The following is a 19,718-nucleotide window of genomic DNA, read 5'->3' as shown; positions in this document are numbered from 1 at the left end:
GGAGACTGATGGGGGACCTCATTGCAATCTGCAACTTCCTTGTGAGGGGAAGAGGAGGGTCAGACACTGATCTCTTCTCTCTGGTGGCCTGTGACAGGATCCAAGGGAATGGCCTGAAACTGTGTCAGGGGATAGTTAAGTTAGATGTTAGGATTGGGTATCAATTTTTCACCCAGAGGGTGATCGGGCCCTGGAGTAGCTCCCCTTGGAAGTGGTCACAGCACTAAGCATGTCTGAGTTCAAGAAGCATTCGGACAATGCTCTCAGGCACAAGCTGTGATTTTTGGAACTTCCCTGTGCAGGGCTGGGAATTGGACTTGATGATCCTTTTGAATCCCTTCCCACTCAGGACATTCTATGATTTTATATGTTTAATTTAGTGTGATTTTCCTTATTTATGTCAATAAAATAAAAACAATAGTTTTCTATTATTATGCAAATATATATATTTGCATGTACTGAATTTCATAGAAGTTCTGAGGGAATAGAAATTAATTTCAGCTCTTTTTTCAAGTAAGAAGAAGGATCAAAGCTTGTTCATTCCTTCTATTACTGTTTTGAAGTTATTGTTGATGCAAGGTATGTAGTATGGCAGAGTAATCTAAGAATAAATGCCGTGGCAGCTTTTATACAGGAGAGGTATTGGATGAGTTAGTACAGTGGTTCCAGCCATGGCATCCTCCCTTGAGCATTCTTGTCCTTTCAGACATCTCCAGAAGTTGAAAAGATGGTCCCAACTCCTAATGCAGAGTTGTGGGGCCCTCGAGGTTCTCTTTTCAAGTGACTCCAAATACTGTCATTGATGGGTTTGGGTGGAGAATACCTCATGCTTAACTGGGTCATTTGTTTTTAGGGCCTTTGTCCCTAAAAACGTGTTGTAGCTCACAGTCTGCTTGTTTTTCTCAGCAGGTTCACTGCTCTCACATTAACAGATTGTTTACATTTGTTACATCTCTGTTCTCATAACTAAGCTGTTGTCTTCTAGAGTGTTATCTAGTAAGTTCATCTACATAGACTAACACTGCAGTCAAACAGGCCTAAATTATGCTAATTGCCATTTAGCTCCATAACAGTTCAGCTGAAATAATATATTCTTTGCAGTAGGATAAAAGGTGAGGTAATGGTTGTGGTCTGTGCTGTTATGTAATCTTAGCATGTTCCTTCTGGAAACCTAATGGGTGCTATTGTTTCTCACAGTCTGTATCAAAGTAGCTTGTACATCTTTGTACATAGTTGTTCTTATGACCATATGTAAATTCAGCACTTGGAATTATGCATACTTTGAAGATGACTGATATAGCATCTTTCCAGTATCACCTTTTGTCTATGGCATAATGCATCATCATTTTTTAGACTATAAATTGCTTTACAGCAAAGTATTAGAACCGGATTGCTTTAATTGTTGACATAGTATGTAAGGTCCAAATAGAATTCTAATGGTCTGGTGCTTTTAAAAAGCCCTTTAAATGCTGGAATTATTGAATAACATATTTTTTGTAAATTGAAGCAAAACATGCAATAAATATTATTTATATTTCTTGTCATCTGTATTAGAGATGAAGAGTAAGTTGCCATTGTTCTAAAGGCTTATGAATCCAGACAGTGAATTCCTGCTGCTTCTGGCTATGGGTTTTCAGGCTGAGTCTCTTGATTTTTCAGAACAGGGTCTGCTTAGTAGTTGCCCTGATTCTTTCTTTTGAGCTGAAGGAGCGATTCCCATGAAGTATTCTATAATACTCAGTATATTTAAAGAATGACTGTTTCAAAAACAAGTGGAAAAAAAAAAAAAACCATTCTGTTCTTCAGGCTGAGTTTAATTTATTCAGCATTTTAAAAAAAAAGATATGTTTCACTGTACACAGACTGTATTCTGTCACTAACTTATATGTATGTATAGCTAAATGTATATTTGCCATGATTTTTATGTGTCCATTATTATGCTTTATCTGTTAAAGTTCATTGGTAAAGGAACTTGATATTTGTATAAAATTACAAAATTCAATGGAGTGATCAAATATTTAATTTTTATGGAAATTCGTGAACTAGAGTTTGATATTTATAGCTCGTGCGGCTGATCAGGAATTTAAGTAGCTTAGTTATAAGATTACAGTAGTTTCATAATTAGAAATGATGTAATGCCTAATTATTAGTTTGTTGTATCTTTTTGATTGTGATGCATATTGAAATCTTAGAAATAAGATAGTTTATTATTTACTCTGTTACAGGTAGCTTGCATGCAGCTCATCAATGCTCTCGTTACATCTCCTGATGACTTGGATTTTAGGCTTCACATCAGAAATGAATTTATGCGCAGTGGATTGAAAGAGATATTGCCAGTAAGCATCTCATCTTCCCTCTTTGCATTGCTGTTTAAATTTTTTAATTATTTGAGCCTGAGAGTGGGAATGGAGAACAAGTTCTAATAACTTATTCTCAAAGGCATTTTATTAAGTTTGGGAAAGAGCAGTCAGGTACAAGAATCAGCCTTAAAATAAAAATGTAAAGGTGAAATGTGCTCTCTGAGCTTGTCATGGATTGACTCTGGCACAGTGCCAGCGCCCCCATGAAAGGTGTATTCTCCAAAATGGTTACTGTGAGAGGGGGCTGCCCAAACCATCCCAGGACTCCTCCACCCCTGCATCTTGCAGGCTCCGGCTTTCCCTCTCTCAGGCCGCAGGCCTCCCCCTCCACCACCCAGACACAGCTGGGCAGGGGAGAGATCCGATCCGCTCACCTGCCGGACTCCAAAGAGGAAGTCTCTCTGGGAGTGCTCTGCTTTTAACCCCTGTGTGTTCTCAGAGGCGTATCCAAGTCCCCAGTGGCCACACCAGGAGCCAGTTTAAAATCTGGCTACTGATTGGTTTGACCATAACTTTCCCAAAACCTCACTTCCTGGTCAAACCATGACAGAGCTTTATTCTGATTTTATTCTGATTCCTCAGAATTTTATGACTTTGCTTAAGAACATGTGACACACTGTTGTGCAAAAATTTTAAGCCAGAGTGAAGATATATTTAACTTTTGAATATTTAATTTAACTCATATGTTCTTGGAATTTTAAACTTTTAACTAATATAAACTTATGGAATTTATTAAAAAGATACATTTATTTACATATGGAAATGCTAATTTTGCAATTCTTTATACTGTTTCTTCATTGCAGCAACTACAATGTATAAAGAATGAAGCACTAGATATTCAGCTGAAAGTGTTCAATGAGCATAAGGAAGAAGACATGATTGAATTCTCTCATCGTTTAGAAGATATTAGATCTGAACTAGAATATCCTTTTGAGGGCTGATATGATCTTTGCTTGTGTCAGAAATAGTGTGGCCAGAAGGAGCAGGACACTGATCATTCCCTTGAATTCTGTGCTCATTTTGGGCCCCTCACCCACAAGAAGGACATGGAGGGGCTGGAGCGTGTCCAGAGAAGGGTCTGGAGCACAAGTCCTGTGAGGAGCAGCTGAGAGAGCTGGGGTTATTCTGGAGAAGGATGCTCAGGGGGGCCTTGTAGCTCTCAATGACTACCTGAAAGGAGGTTATAATGAGGTAGGGGTCAGTCACTTCTTCCAGGTAACAAGTGACTGAATGAGAGGAAAGGGCCTCAAGGTGTGCTGTATGAGGTTTAGATTGGATAATAGGGAAAATTTCTCAGAGAAAGGGTTGTCAAGCACTGGAATAGGCTGCCCAGGGAAGTGATGGAGTCCCCATCCCTGGAGATACTTAAGAAGATTTCTAGATGAGACATGTAGTGGCATAGCTGAATTGTGGACTTGGCAGTGCTTAGCTAATAGTTGGATTTGATCATCTTCTTAGAGGTCTATTCCAACATAAATTATTCAATGATATCAGCAGGACAAACATGAATAAAATAAAGCATATAATGGGTATTTTTCTGCTATAATTTCTGTTTAAAGAAGCTGTCAGTAAACATTTGACTGAAATTTTTTGATTCTTTGTTATTATTCTCCTTAACGCTTTCACTGAAGTAAATGATGTTTACAACATGGTGTGGAATACAGTTAAGGACACTAGTGCTGAAGGATATTTTCTTTCTATTCTCCAACATCTTTTGCTGATAAGAAATGATTATTTTATCCGGTATGTTTAATGCTGTGTTAAATATTAATTATGGTTTTTTTTAAATTATTCAGTCATTAATAGAACATTTCTTCCATAAATCCAATGATAGGTTTTAGTTTTTCTGTGTCAATTGTAATTTGTGAGCTCATGTTTAAAAGAATTAACTTGGAATCAAAAATGCCATGTATATGTTTTTGTCTCTTCTGCTTATAATTCTGTGTATAATTGTACTTTATAAACATAGAAAACTATTTTTGTTAAGAGCGGGGCCTTATTGATTGTGAATATAAGTGATCAGGAGAGATATCTTAATCAATTATAAATCATGGTAGTAGCATTATAATTTTGTGCTGTATTTGAGTCAAAGGACAAAACCAAGTTTGCAAAGAAATGCACTTTATACAGAAATCTGAACGTATGCCTAATTTAGAGTAACTTTTGGGTTGGAATTGAGTATTTTCAGTATACATTATAGGTCAGTATAAACATGTTTGTATCTCCTGGAAAATTCATCAGATAAATTATGGGGAAACAGTTAATAAAACTTTAGTGTTTCAAGCTGACAAATACTTTCCTTCCAAAACTCTTGTGTTGTCTTTGAGGAAACACTGGAGGAACGAAGTATGAACAGGGGGCCATCTGTTTTCTGCACAACATTCTACATAACCTTGCATTTCAGGCAAGGTCTAGCACAGATGTACGTTTAAAGGTTAAGGGTGCTTGCCTGCTATGGGTACATCTGTGCTAGACCTCTTCCACCTGAAAAGGTTTGAATTCACAGCTTGCATGGGCAAGTGACCCAGCTGTCATACCCCGTGGCATTTTAGAACAAGGTGTTTTTCATTCCTTGTACTGAAGCAGGGCTGCAATGCACTTGTACTTACAAAAGTCACAAAACTAGTGGAATCAAGCTGAAGGAAGAGCATTTTCTTTGCTTAGAGGAAGCAGGAGGTGATCTTTCCTTCCTATATAACCATAGGGAGGGAGAGGTAGATTTTATAATAAAAGAATTATTTATCTTTAGTGCCACTGTTTTTTCAGGCTTTTTGTAAACTCCTTTTGTGTAATAAACTGCCAAATGTAATTTTCCTTTGAAACTTTTACCTTTCTATGGAAACAAATCAGCCCAAAGCTTTTGACTTTACTTTGTTCATAGACAAGATTTTAAGTATAGATTGATTAATAAATATCTGTAAAATAGCTTATCTCTATCTTTAGTCCACAGTATTTCAAATTAATTGAAGAGTGTGTGTCACAGATAGTGTTACATCGAAGTGGAACAGACCCAGATTTCACGTATCGTAAGAGATTAGATATAAATTTCAGCCACTTACTAGGTAAGTACCATGTTTGGAAATGATTACAGCATCATTCTTCCTTATATGAAACTGAATAGATAATTAAGAATCTTGTGTTCCCTGTGTATGTGTAAGTGTGCTTGTTGATTTTTTTCCAGATGTTTGTGTAGATAAAGCAAGGTTAGAAGAATGTGAAGAGAGGGCTTCTGAACTTTCCAGAAAAGTAAGTCATTCTTCATCACATGTGATCAAAAGAGGGACATGGGATTACTTACTAGATTAATGAATGGCATAACTGAACCATGGCATAGTTCTTAACTTCAACTTACTATTAGTTCCATGTTGAATTGGGCATTTGGATGTTCCTTGTATGTTAGGAAGCCAAGTGGTGTAAAGTAGTTAACCTTAATTGAGAATCTTTTTACTATTTAAGTTTTCATGTATAACTCTTCCAAAAACCAACTGAATACTTCATTTCAGCAGTTATTAGTTTCCCTAATAAAATAAACAGTGGGAGAATAAATACAGACTCCTTCATATCTACAGACTGTGTTAATGTACATCCATGGCTTTTAAGCTACTCTGTGTAATACTAACTTAAGATACATGAAGTCTTTATGCCATTTTCTATAGTGGAGACCTGTACTGGTGATTCAGATGTCTCTTCCATTCAGCAGACACATGGAAGTTGGAGTAGCAGACATGTGTGCTTGGTATTGTTATCATGTGTGTTTTAACAAGCAAAAAAGGAAAAGTTGGAATTTAAAGAAACTGCAGAATTCACTGGTATCAACAATTTTTTTTTCTTTTTTCTTAGTTTGAAAAAGATTTTGTAGTTCATCAGGAGACCCAGGCCCTGCTGCAAAAAAAAGAGGAAAGAATTAATCAACTTGAAACAGAATTACAAGCTTTTAAATCACAGGTACAAGACAGTATAAATGAATATATGAAATAATGTTTTTGAAAGGGACTTCCTTTTGCATCTTCTTCAGATTCTGATAGTGCAGTTTAGAGTTTTTTTAAAGAATCTTTATCAATTATTATTGAATTTTAGTTTCCTTTATTTCTGTTTTATATAAATAATTGTAATGTGACATTAATTAGCTGTGAGGTCCCAGATGGTCCTTTTATGCCTAGGCTCAGTTAATTAAACTAGTTTCTTAAGTTTCATTTGGGTTTTGCTTTCAGAGTCATAGATTTCCAAAGTAATTAACCACATAGGGTACTAAGTCTCATGCTTTTAGATTAGCATTCATCATTGTGATCTTTATCCCTGCACAGGAAATTGCTTATTATGCAGTTTGCTATACTGAGGCCTTACCATGGATATCCAGCAGTGAAAGAAATAACCTGTGGCTGGATAAGAACATTTCCTAATAATTTTTCAATTTTCAAGCATAAATAGATATTTGAAAATGTGATGGAGAGGAATAGTGCAGATTTTTTGAGAGTAATACTTAAGTTACTTGTAACTACTTCAACTCTTAAATTTATGTAAGGACACTGTGTGACCAAGTGGTTTTTCCTGTGTCTTATTTTTTGTGGAAATAAGAAGAACAATCCAAAAATGGCTAAAGAAGAAAGCATCAGAAAGACATGCTTTATAGGGGTTTATTTTAATACTTCTGAGGATTTTTAAAAAATATTTATTGGCTTTTTTAATTTTCTTAGTGAGGAAAATTAATTTAGCTCTGCTTTGGTCTATTTAGAAATGTCATTCTAATTCATGTTTCTGGTCAAAATTGATTGTTAATGTCAAAGTCAAACATTTAACAAAAGCAAAAAATTGTTGCATTCTAAAAAACCAAATATAATAAGAGTGGCACATCATTCATTAAGAAAATACTTTTCTGTGTGTATCTTGAAGTCATACTTAAATACTTTTTGTAAGTATTTAAGTATTATTAAGGGAGGAAATTGGATTCGTCCCTTTTTTACTTTTTCTGTTATTCACTGCATGAAATATAGCTTTTTTACATGCAGACAGAGAGCATAACATATGATTCTGCTCACTAATTTTCATACCATGAATTATCCCACTTTTGTTAGTGGGATACATGATAAGTTTTGTAAGTGTCAGGTAATTGGTTACTGCAACTTAGTACTTTTAAACTTTGGCTTCCATATGGCATCAATTGCTACTTAGCATGTTGACTTCTACCTCTAAGACTATTTTTTTCCTCTGGTCTCATTCCTTTACTCTCTTCTTGCAGCTGGTATGTGTTTCTTTCATTTCTGGAGTCCAACTGTTTAGTGTCTATTTGTTAATGTAAACAGTGCTTATGCTCAGAAATTCAAAACATCATGCTGTTGTGCATGCATTTATTTGTATTTATTGATATTCAGCTATTTCCTTTTAGAAATTTAAAATCTTTTGCATATTGTATTTCTTTTAATTTTCTAAAATAATCAGTTTCAGCTCATAGTTCGTTGAAGAGGTAATTATTGCTATCACCAGGAGATAAGTATTTCTTAATCAATTTATTCTTTTGTTGTTTTTGTCAGATACTTTCTCATTTATGTTTGCAGGCCTATGATAGAAGTTTTTCAAATAGTAGTAGTAACTTTATTAGACTTGCTGAAGTCCTAATCCTATTTTGATACATTATAGATGTCATTTCTGTATGGAATAAGAAGCTAGTGTGTAAGGAAGCTTAATTTTTGGAAGGATATTTTTTCATTATTGCTTCATGTTTTCAATTCTGTAGAATGAGAATGCTTCTACATGGGAAGATACCTATTTTTCAATAGAATTATTTATCTCTTCAGATTTTGCTGTTATGTACTTGGAATGTTTCTCTGTCATCTGTAGGATGAAAACAACAGAGACTAGGATGCTACTTTTCTTTTAATTTGAGCTAAACCATAGTAGTCTAGATAAGATCTCAGGATATCTATCATACCCTTTTTAGCTCATGGTCAGTGAAATACAAAAAGTGGGAAACACGATTTCAGTTTGTAATTTTTGGTGTGCACCCCCAGGTCTGAATGTCCACTTCAAATATTGACACTTCCGGTCATGAAATCAAAAGCACATTGGGCTCGTTATCATTCTGATTTGACTTTTCTATACAAGACAAATGGCACTGACTTTCAACTGGCTTTCTGTATTTAATCTGTAGACTATGATTGTTGCAGCATTTTGTTGATAAAACCGTGAAACTGAATAAGACTATTTTCCTTATCAGTATGGCCCGGTGCCACCTGGTTTTCTGTCATCAACTCATGGAGATGCATCAGTTGTTCCACTGGAAGGTGCAGGACTACATCCATTTTCACCCCCTCCTCCTCCACCGCTGCCTTCTAATGGAGCAATTCCACCACCGCCGCCTCCCCCTCCTCCTCCACCACTTCTGAATAGCTTGGGAGCTCCTCTGGGTTTTGGTGGTGCTCCTCCACCACCACCTTTGCCAGGCCTGCCTGGAATACAGTGGTCCCCACCTTCATGTGCTTTGCCATTTGGAATGAAGCCTAAAAAAGAATTCAAACCTGAGGTTACCATGAAAAGACTCAACTGGTCTAAGGTAGTGTTGATTATTGGCAAATACTTGATGTAAAATTTGACATTGAACTTGGTGAAAATACATTGTCAGAAGTAATACTAGATAAGCAATTTATACATTAGTTAAAATTATGTAAGATATGAATACTTTCTGTCTTTAGCTTTTCATTGTTTTTTTGAAAACTGTGTTTAATTAACCCATTAATCACCTGGGCAAGTATCTGTTGACTTTATGAGATGCCTGGAAAAGTCAGTTCTGGTCTAGAATAAAACTACTGTGGCTTCTTATGCTTCCTGAGTCCTATTATGCTTCGTTTTTCAGCAGACACCTTATGTTGGATCAGTCACTGAACTATACTGATCTACAGTTTTCAAACAAGTGTATCAAATCTATCTAGCCTGGACTGGAAAAAAGGAGTGCAGGTCTCTCCATTTGTCTGTAGTACTTCAGTGTACCTACATAAATGTACTTACATAAATTTAATGGCTGACGAAATACAGACTAGGTTTGGGGTTTGCTTGGTTTTGGTTTTGTTTTTATCTCCTTCTCCATTGTCACAAGATTAAGTATACCAGCCTACTGAGTTTGGAAACTATAATTATTTAGGCCAAAAATAAGTCAGTAAAGAGATTTTGACAATTAATGAAGTAATCCAAGCTACATTCTGAAAAGTAAGGTACTTAGGATCCAGTTAAACCAACTGTGTTCAGAGATTATTTGAAGTTTGCCCAAGTTTTAAATCTAGACCAAAGCTAATTTGCTCCTTTTAGATCTTGGATAACAAAGTGTGTTGTCTGCATTGTTAGAATATTTTTTTTCCAAAACCACTTATTTTAAGTGTTATTATTTTTAATGAGAAATATATTAACAACTCTAAAAATGAGTTGTATACTAAAATTTCATGTTTTACAGAGCTCTTAAATATTTAATGTGCTTTAGACTTTATAGAGCACAGTTTCTGCATAGTATCAAAATAATTAATAAAATTCTGTCTCTTGCTTGTAGATCAGGCCTCAGGAGATGACAGAATCCTGTTTTTGGGTTAAGGCAGAAGAAGACAAGTATGAGAATGCTGACATGCTTTGCAAATTGGAACTTACGTTTTGTTGTCAAAAAAGAGGTAAGTACCTGATGGATTTGATTTTCAGCTTTTGGAGATACCTTTAACATTCTTGGGACTCAAATAAATATATGAAAAAACCGTCAGAATATAATATTCATGTTCTTGTTTCTAAATGGGATGTATGAAGAAAAATATCTGAAAATTCTGGACTGCTTAAAGCAGTAATATTGAACTATTTTACATAAGCATGACGAAAATCGTGTGACCTGTAGGAAAATCTCACAGAAAAAAAATGCCAAAAATTCTTCTGGATAATACAGATTTTATTTATCATGTTTAAAAAAATATGTATAAAATTTTATCAGAATGCCTTCCTCAATTACTGAAATCTAATCTGTGGCCCAGAAGGTGATGTGTTTACCCTCAGAATGGATATGATAGTTGATGTGTGTTGGATCCATGATGGATGATAGTCTTTCAGTGATTATTTTTTTACTTCCTGATAAACCGGTAGATACATGTCCTTTGATATTTGCTTAGCTTTTTTAGCTTTTAAGACATTGTGAAGAAACAAAATATTTGAAAGTATTCCTGGCTTTAAAACTTTTCTCCTTTCTGTAGCAGTAAGTCACAGTAGTAGTAGTAGTAGTAGTAGTAGTTTAGGTTATTCTGTCCCATATATAAAATGCCTGTTACTTCCTGACACTTTTTTTTTCTTCCTCCTTTTTTGATATCAGAAACATAGTACTTTAGAGCAGCCAAAGGGCTGTAATTTTTCTGCAAATTGAACAGGGGTTATTGTATTTTTACTTTGTTTTCAAAATTCTATTTTGATATTTTTGTTAATAGAATGACATGGCATTCTCAAATGTCTCCTTTTTGGGGGTATGATTTGGTGTGTATTATCCAATTTTTTTTTACCTTAACCAAGAACTTTATTCCACTCTTGTCAAAGCATGATTTTTATGCCTTAGCAGTGTTTCAACTGATTTAAATATTATAGCTTGTTGCTACTGATACCTAATAATATTAAGAATGTCGTACAAAGATAAAAAGGCAAGAAAACCTCACCATAGACACATTTGCTTGAATCTATTAAAATAAGTCTAGAAGCTAATTATGATGCCTTTTTAATGTTAGGAGAATTCCCAAGAATATTCCCTGAATTAATAGGTTGGAAGTTTTAAAAGCCACTGGAGGAAATAATTTCCTATGTGTAATTAAACAGTAAAATTTGGGAGACAAGATGATGTTCAGGCCAAGCATTTTAATGCCTCAGAAGAGGATTGTGAGTCTCCACAGACAGCAAGAACATTAGAGTTAACAAGATTAACATCCCTCAGTATTTAACGGAATGGACTGAATACATTGTTTTGACAAAACCCAATAGAAGAGAGTTTCTGGATCTACAGTTGCAAAGTCAGTGAAGTACACTTTTATACCAAACCTGTGTGTGTGTGTGTGTGTGTGTGTGTGGCAATTTAAAGCCTGTGGTCTCCAGAGACAAATTTATTTCTTTTTTACAGGTGAGGCTTACTGCTTAATCATTTTAGTTTTAAGTTTTGAAATCTCTCTAATCCCACATGGCTGATATAAGTGTGCCATCATCTTAACTTTTCAAAGGAAGTGGAGACATTAAAGATTTTATTTAGAACAGCAAGTAGGTGTTTAAAGGGCAACGTGGAACTAAATTTCATCTTTGTTCAAATGAGTGATTTACAGAACTTTACATAAAAGATTAAGTGTGTTAGTAGGCAGGACCAGATCTCAAGGTCCCTTGTTGACAGCATGAATTCCAGAACAGAGGACAGCAAAGCAACTGCTTTTGTTCTTATGACCATGGAGACAGGGGATACTTCTTTGTAGCTTATACTTCATTTACTGATTATAACAAAACTTACCAAAGAAATTAGATACATACAGCTTTCTTCATGGTCTTGAGGAGATTTAACATTCAGTTTTCTTCACAGTCTTGAGGAGATTTAACAACAGGCTCTTTAAAGTAGAATCAGCAAGCTATTCACTACACTCAAATTTGGAACAGTCCTTAACTATTTCTAAAGCTTTGTCTAAAACCAGAAAGAAGAGAAATTGAAAATGATTCTGTAGCTAAATTATGCCATGCAAAGAATGAACTGGATTCCACTCTGCTGAAGGGTCTGCTTATGCACTCTTTTCATTAAAATCTTTGCATAAGAAGAGGTATCTGGTAGAGGAAGCAGGGATCAGAATGTTCAATGATGCTTTAAGTGAATTTTGTTATCATTAAGTAAAATCAAACTGAGATACTCAAATATTCAGTTGCTGCATTTTGCCAGCTAATATGCCAAAAGTATATCAGCATTGATCTAGAAAAGGAAGTCTTATGTCTATGTAAATAATCCACTGGGGAATTTTTGCTAGAAAAAAGAATAGAGAACAGTATAGAATACATTTGAACATTGAGCAGATGTACAGGAGTTATAAAATATGTTGATTCTGAAGGGGCATTGAAGCAATTGAAAAACTGAAGCTATTATGGAGGTACAAAATACTGTTGCAAGAATAAAGAAGTAAAAGAGGGCCTAGCTTCAGACTGTAGGAAACCTTTGTTGAGTATATCCAGGGATATTGCGGAGACATGAACCATGGGTGAAAATCCTGGAGGTCATCTGAAAGTGATAATAGCTTTTTGTAAAGGGACCAGCCTAGTTCATCTTGTTAAGGACTTTCTCCAGCTGAGTTTGAGGTATTTCTCAAGATGGAGATGTAGGGATGGACAGTCTGTTCCCATGTTTATCATTGTGGTGAATTTTTTTTTCCATAATATCTTTTGGGATATATTGTCTTGAAACTTTTGCATATTTCCTCTTGCTTGTTGTGCACCTCCAAGAATTCTGATTGCCTCTTATTTCCAGCCTTTTGTCAAGTAATTTTTTTGTCATCAGTAAGTTTTCCCTTATTTATTATCCTTCTCAAGACTGATGACTTTTTCAACTTTTCTGTCTGCATCTTTATGTTTCAGCCCTCTAATCATATTGATGATTTTCTGCTCTACTCATTTCAAAGTACCTATACTTTTTTTGAGGTGGAGAAACCCCTACAAAATACTCTAGATACTTCTCCCTGAGAGTGGGGAAGTATCTCCCTGAGAAGGGGAGTAGAGGGAAATAACTACTTCTTTGACTTGCTGCTGGCAGCAGTCTTGGTACTTCACTGGAGGAAGTGTTTTCACTGTGCTGCTTGCTGATGGTGATTATGGAAAGTCTGCACAGACTATGGATAATATAGAGTATTTTCTTTTGTGTGTTATAAAACTGGTTTTTTCACTTTTCAGAAGTTGAATAATTTTGTGAAAGCAACATGTTTTATAACAATAAAACCTTGAGATGAACACTGAGAAGTATCAAAGCATCACTTGTTGATGGTATTCTGGTGCAACTTACTGAAGATGAAATGTCATTTTTTTTATTGATTTAGAATTTAGTCAAGGGCATAATGGTAAACCAACTCCTTTGTCACAAAAGCCGGAGCAAGAGGACTCCATGTGTGTCAGTGCATGAGTGTGAGCTTTAGGTCGTTGCTCCTGTCCATGTTGTGGTGATATCCCCGACTGATACAGTGAACCTCTCACCTGTGAAATGTCACTGGATTGTCTTCGTGGTTACCCTTGTTGTGGGTTTGTTTTGGCCATTGGTTTTGGTTGTGAGTTGGTTACCTGAGTAGAGTTGGTTTTGTGTACCTCTGACAGGTATTCTCTGGCTGGGGGGAAAGAAAAGTAATTGACAAGTTCTGAAAATAAGGTGATGAATGTGAATGGCTTGCATGAGTGATCTTTGGTTATCTGATACATTTTAATGGCAAAAAGAAGGATTGGTATGAAGGGTAGTTGGAAGAGACATGAAAGAGAAAGAAATGAAATATGAAGAGTTTAAGAATTACCCACCAGGGTTATCCTCATGATCTCAGACCAGTGAAGAAATTCTGTGTAAAGCCTTTCCGGCAACAATGGTTTTAAAGGAATCTCTTACTATGATTTTTGGAAAACATTTAACTAAATGCTTAAAGTGACTTAAAGTTAATTGACATGTGAGATACTGAATAGCAGAGCTGGAGCTTACATGTGCTTTTATATTATTTAATCCTAAGAGATAAGATGAACAAACACAAGTGCTCATTATTGAATGTCAGATGCTATGTAATGCACTGGTAGCCTGATGGAAGAATAATCACTGGTCTGTAAAGCTAACATGCTGCTAACTTTGCTGGAATTATTAGATGTACAGGCAGGGGAGTGACACTTTGCATAAAAGATAGCATGAGCTCTAGAATCATGGAAATCTTGTGGGTTAAAAGGAACCTGTACAAAACCTTTTGAATAGAAATTCCTTCTAATAATAATTTTTTGTATTATTAGCTCTTGGATCATAACATGTGTATGATGAGAAAATGATAAGATTAGAGAAGCTGAATATTTTGTTATAATAAAGTGGGAGATTTAACTATATCCAAGATTTGAGTAAACTTTGTATTGTAATACAGAAAAATTGCCAGTGGCTAAAGCTATGGGGTAAAAAACTGCATGTGTCTTGATAGGGTAGTTCAAGGTAGTATTGCAAGAAGAAAATGAGCATTAAAAATGTAAAAGTATGAAGATAATGGAAAAACTCATTAAATGTATCTAGATAAATATAAACAGGATGTTCTTCACTTATTCATTGTGAATCTTGAATTTCTTGCAAAGGAAGCCTTTGCTAATTACCCTAATTAGCCTTCAGCTAATTTTGAAATGTGTATTTAATTTTTTGTAAATGAAGCTATCTAGGGAATTGGTAGGACCACTTGGAGACAACTTCAAAAGTTCAGTAGGTTCAAGGAATGTTAGAAAGATTCAGGGATAAATGGTCCAAAAGAAATAGGAAAGGATATAATTGTAGGAGGGAATCTTTCTCTTTTGCTAAGTGAGGAGAATGGATTATAAGATGTGGTAAGGCTGGCATAATGTCTTTTCTACGAACCTCTCTTATTACAGTTCTTGTTTTTATATAATTGATAGGAGTGCCAGGTTGCTTGGAGTGGCTTCAAACTACTATGTTTAGACTTAAAATAATGAAACAAGGTACATTTTAATATGCAAACACTGGGTTTGTGGAGTTACTTTGAAGGTACTGGTGTGGAGAGGATTATAGCAGTAAGTTGCTGAAGTTTGTGAGTAAGTGTAATTAGTATAGTGAGACTGTAGTGGTTAGGCTTATGTGAGATGTCTGTTCAGGATAACAAGAGAGAGCCAGCTGCATATTCCTTACACTAATCCTTTGGGTGATTGAAGTGGTTTGCCAAGGTTGATTCCAAGACTTAGGAGGTTGTATAGAGTACAAAAGAAGGCAATCTCTAACCAAAAAAGAAATCTTGAAGCATTTCAGTCCAAAATGACAAGTTGGAAATCTCATGTATGCAAAATATAAGAAAATTAGTAGTTTCATGAAATATGTGCTTTATAATTAATATGCTGTATTTATAAATATCCTACCAATAAATTGATTTGGCTTGATCCAAAGACTCTTATGTTTAAAGTGATAAAGTCCAAATGAGGATTAGAAATTGCACATCAAACATACAAGAAATCACTTGTAAATTCTTCATTATTTTTAGCAATATGCAGATAACTGTAGCTAATGGGAGATGGCACAAAAAATTAGAAATGTTCTCTTCTTTTGTAGATATCAAAGGGAATTAATCTAGGTAACTCGAGAGAGAAAGATTGCATGATTTCTCTCTATTTTTTTTTTATCAACTAGGACAGATTTTCATCCTAATCTTATTGGAAATGGCAGTGCCTGATCCCATCACACCAGAGCTCCTGCCAGACCTGATTATTCAGAAATAAAGCACTTCTGTGGGAGTACTATCTCTGTTGGCACTTGACTTGAAAAGGTCAATATAGTTATAATTTTTTTTTCTCCCCTGTATACTCTGTAAGAAAAATCAAGACCTAAGGTGCTATAGTGCCAATTAAGTCTCAAATACTTTAAATCAGAAAAGAGAGTAAATGCTACAGAGAAGATCAAATTAGCAATATAAATCAGTTTAGTGCTGTGTTTAACATGCCACAGCATACCCTCCATAAACAAGAGAACATGCTGTCATCCATCTGAAAGATTAGGTGGAGCCCACTAACCTTGTATTTTCCTCCTCCTCCAGAGGATTTATCAGAGGTAGCTCCAAACTGTACTTCTTCTAGAATCTTATTATTACAAACCTGTAAGACTGCCAACAATATAGTTTAGTAACTTCTGCTATAATACAGCACTGAGTAACCTGAGTTACCTTTAAATGTAACTGTACAAGTAGAAGTAAATAAGTCCTGCTATGCATTTGTTTGACAGCCTTTCAGTATCATCCTAACTATCCTGAAAGCTCAATTATTCAAAAAGATTTGTGCATATAAAATGAAATAAGGAAAAACAGTTTCTTTCTGAAGAAGGCAGGAGTAAGTTACAAGCATTTGCAAGGAACAGCAACTAACTGACATTAAAATGTCAGTGGTATCTTGCAACTTGAGGGTATCATCTTCACATGGGAGAGAGTGAATCGTATATTTAGTGTTACTTCGTAGTAACTATATTAATTGTTTATATTCTTAGCAAATAGAATGATATCTGCTCTTATCCTTTTTAAATATTTGTACCAAATAATATTTGTTATGTAGAGATTGTTGCATAAGAATCAGTGAGTGAATATACTTCTGTGGTGCATTGAGCTTGGCTGGCTGCCAGATGCCCACCTAACTGCCCTCTGATAAAGCAGAAAAGCTTGTGTGTCAAATTCAAAGCAGGGAGGCCACTTACTGGTTACTGTCACAGCAAAACAGACCCAATTTAGGGAAATCAATCCAACTTAATTTATTTTTTCTGATGTCCTGTCATGGATAGGAGAAACATTCAGTTGTTCAGACTGTTAAATACATTTAAAGAATTGGGATGTGAATAACTCTTAAAACCTGACTTTGATATGCAGATAACTCTGTGAATGTGTGGCAAACAAAAAATAGAAAATCTGAAAAAAACCATTAGCATAGCAGTGGTTAAAATAGCCTAACAATAGCATTTTTTTTGTAGTTTGACTTTTTTGAAGCTAAGATTGTGGCATGTTTTCCCCTTTATTCTCCTTCTTTGACAATTTCTTAGGATAAATTCCCCCTTGAATTAATTAATTATTGAATGACTGTGTCATCAGTGTTCTACTCCATGTTAGAATCATGAGTAACATCAGATCATTCTTCTGGTAGGACTGTAGAAAAGAGTGTGTCAGCAGATGTTGTAAATAGGATTAGAAAAACTTTTATTAGATAAGGTATTTTGATTTGTATTTTAAGTTAGGAACTACTTTGTCAGGTAGTGAAAATATATTATTGAAGAGTTTATTACAGCATTTGTAAGCATCTACCTAAGCACAGTATTAACTATACCTTAATTTTAATTTATTTTACTTTTTTTTTTCTTTTTGACAGAGCAGTAGTATGTGCTGTTATTAAATAACTGTTTCTTACCTTCTACACACAGATTATTATTTTCTGTCAGCTTCAAACCAGATTGAGTTGAGTGCTAGCCTTTTCCCCTCAGTGAAGTGCCTGGACAGAGTAGTTCCTTTATTTCACCTTTACCTTTTTCTTTCAAACAATTGATTCTTTTTTTTTAATAGTTGATTTCCACACAAAATACAATATCAGTCTGCAGTCACTTTATGTTTGATGAAAATATGACAGTATATTCAGAGTAACGAAAGCACTCCACTCCCATTTCCCAACACTGTGGTGGGAAAAGCTTTTGAAGGCTTCATGTTTTAGAAGCAATAAAAGTGTTTTTTTATTGACTTCTACTAGAAAATGTTTCCATAGTGTGAACAAGTAAGATCTTAGAGGAGATAGATATTGTTTTCATGTATCCAGAGATCAAAAAAAGTCTACTCAATTTCATAAGGCCTAAACTATAAATACCAACAGAGTAGAAAAACAAGTTCAGATCCTAAAATGCAAGTTATGGAAAGTCATCTCAGTGCCCTCCTCAGTCTAATAATTTTGCTTATTTAATGGAAAATACTCACTTTAAGAACGTCAATATAATTGTCACTATACTGGTGAGGATTCTGCATGAATTAATTTGCTAATGTTTGTATCACACAGGAGGTATTAAACTCTACACCTGGTACAAACCTATTTTCACGGGTTTTTACCTTCTATTTGGTTTTGCTACATGTTTACGCACTAAGTGCTTTTGGTGAATTTCCAATCTAATGTTGCAAGCATTTACATCTGACTAAAGGTAACACTATATTTTTGTGTAATAAAATCTTCATTACAGCGCTGCTTTTATTGCAGCCTTTTTTCATTGTGAACTGAGAAAAATAATTTACATGCAAGAAATGTTTAACAAACCTTATTTGGCAAACCTTCAAAGTCACTCTTGATGAAAATTATTAGCATTTAAATTTCCATGAGCACTAGTTTTTGTCCTTTAGAAAATCTATCATTTAGTTTTTCAGTGAGTGGCTTGTTTCAGAGGAAATTAATTTCAAGGACAATTCATTTTGAAAAACAAAAAAACCAAAAAAAAAAAAAAAAAAAAATCAAGGAGATTATGTGTTAATGGAGCAGTGATGTCCAATTAGGCAGCTGTTAGACAGTACTTGGGTACTGGCATGCCATGCAGACTTGAGCAGTATTATATCTGGCAGTCTTTGGTTCTGTTTGCATTTGATCAGGTTCAGCTGGAACAATATTTTAAGTATTCATATATATGTATGGTTATAGACATTTTCTTTCCTTACCCACTAAGATTACATACTCTCATTATCTACTGACTTTGTATAAATATGGCCTGGCCCTATCTAATGCGTAATTTATTTTCTTAACTAAAGTGAGTTCCTAATTTTAAAAAAACCCAGTAAATTGAGTACTTCATATGGATTTTTGTGAAAGAGGCTTCCATTGTGGGCTGCTGTTCTTTGCATGATTTTAGCATGATAAATTTCTCATACAATTTCCTCATTCTAAATAGATTTTTCTAGTCTCTATCTTGTCCTGATAGTTGCTGACAGATGTCTTAACAGGGCTCTTTCAACATTTTTTATGAAATAAATATCACCATGAAGCACTTTTGTAAATGTCCTGTAGATGATGTACTCCCCATTAAGAGTAATCAGATTATGAAGGTTATGTAAGAATTGAGAGGATTTACTTGATCTGAAATCATTGAATTTTTGGGGGTTAAATCAGAGCTTTAACAAAATATTTTTTTTACATAGGATATAATCTAGTTCCACATTCTGAAAATTTTTGTAATAGGGTAGGATGTGTTTGCACTGTTGCAGTTGTTGGCTGGCACAATTGTTGAATATTTACAGTGAAATAGTTGTGTTTTCAGATACATTCTTCTTCTGGATGAGTATGTTGCATTCAGTGTCATTTAAATGTAAGAAAATGAAGGCATGGACAACATATCCTGTTGATTTTAACAACTTCATATTTCTGTTTTATGGCTTTGCTGCTCCACTCCTCCAATTTTTACAAGTTAGTGGAACTCTACTTTTTAACTCACAAGATAGTTCTTCAACCCTACTCACCTCTAACATCAGTTACTGAGTAATGAAACTTAGAAATTTCATCTGCTGTATTACTCAGCTTAACAGTTGTAAAGACTAAATGTTTCCTGCTGTGCAATCTGACTTGTCCTTTGATATAGAAATGCCTTTTTCTAAAATTGTAAATGCATATGTATAGCTGGCAAGTATA

General features: G+C 34.8%; 1 protein-coding gene across 1 annotated transcript in view; it reads left to right on the top strand.

The window, feature by feature from the left end:
• DIAPH3 (diaphanous related formin 3) overlaps nt 1–19,718 on the top strand; it is a 203,825-nt gene that overhangs the window by 42,522 nt on the left and 141,585 nt on the right. The window contains exons 10-17 of the mRNA XM_041466987.1: nt 2,226–2,336; nt 3,164–3,282; nt 3,987–4,103; nt 5,304–5,422; nt 5,542–5,606; nt 6,201–6,305; nt 8,572–8,907; nt 9,892–10,006. Of these exons, the coding sequence (XP_041322921.1) occupies nt 2,226–2,336; nt 3,164–3,282; nt 3,987–4,103; nt 5,304–5,422; nt 5,542–5,606; nt 6,201–6,305; nt 8,572–8,907; nt 9,892–10,006 (1,087 nt within the window). The remainder of the gene's footprint in view (nt 1–2,225; nt 2,337–3,163; nt 3,283–3,986; nt 4,104–5,303; nt 5,423–5,541; nt 5,607–6,200; nt 6,306–8,571; nt 8,908–9,891; nt 10,007–19,718) is intronic.

The sequence above is a fragment of the Pyrgilauda ruficollis genome, unplaced genomic scaffold, assembly GCF_017590135.1.
Source record: "Pyrgilauda ruficollis isolate IOZ18807 unplaced genomic scaffold, ASM1759013v1 scaffold20, whole genome shotgun sequence".
Lineage (NCBI taxonomy): Eukaryota > Metazoa > Chordata > Aves > Passeriformes > Passeridae > Pyrgilauda > Pyrgilauda ruficollis.
This window is presented reverse-complemented; position numbering and strand designations above follow the sequence as displayed.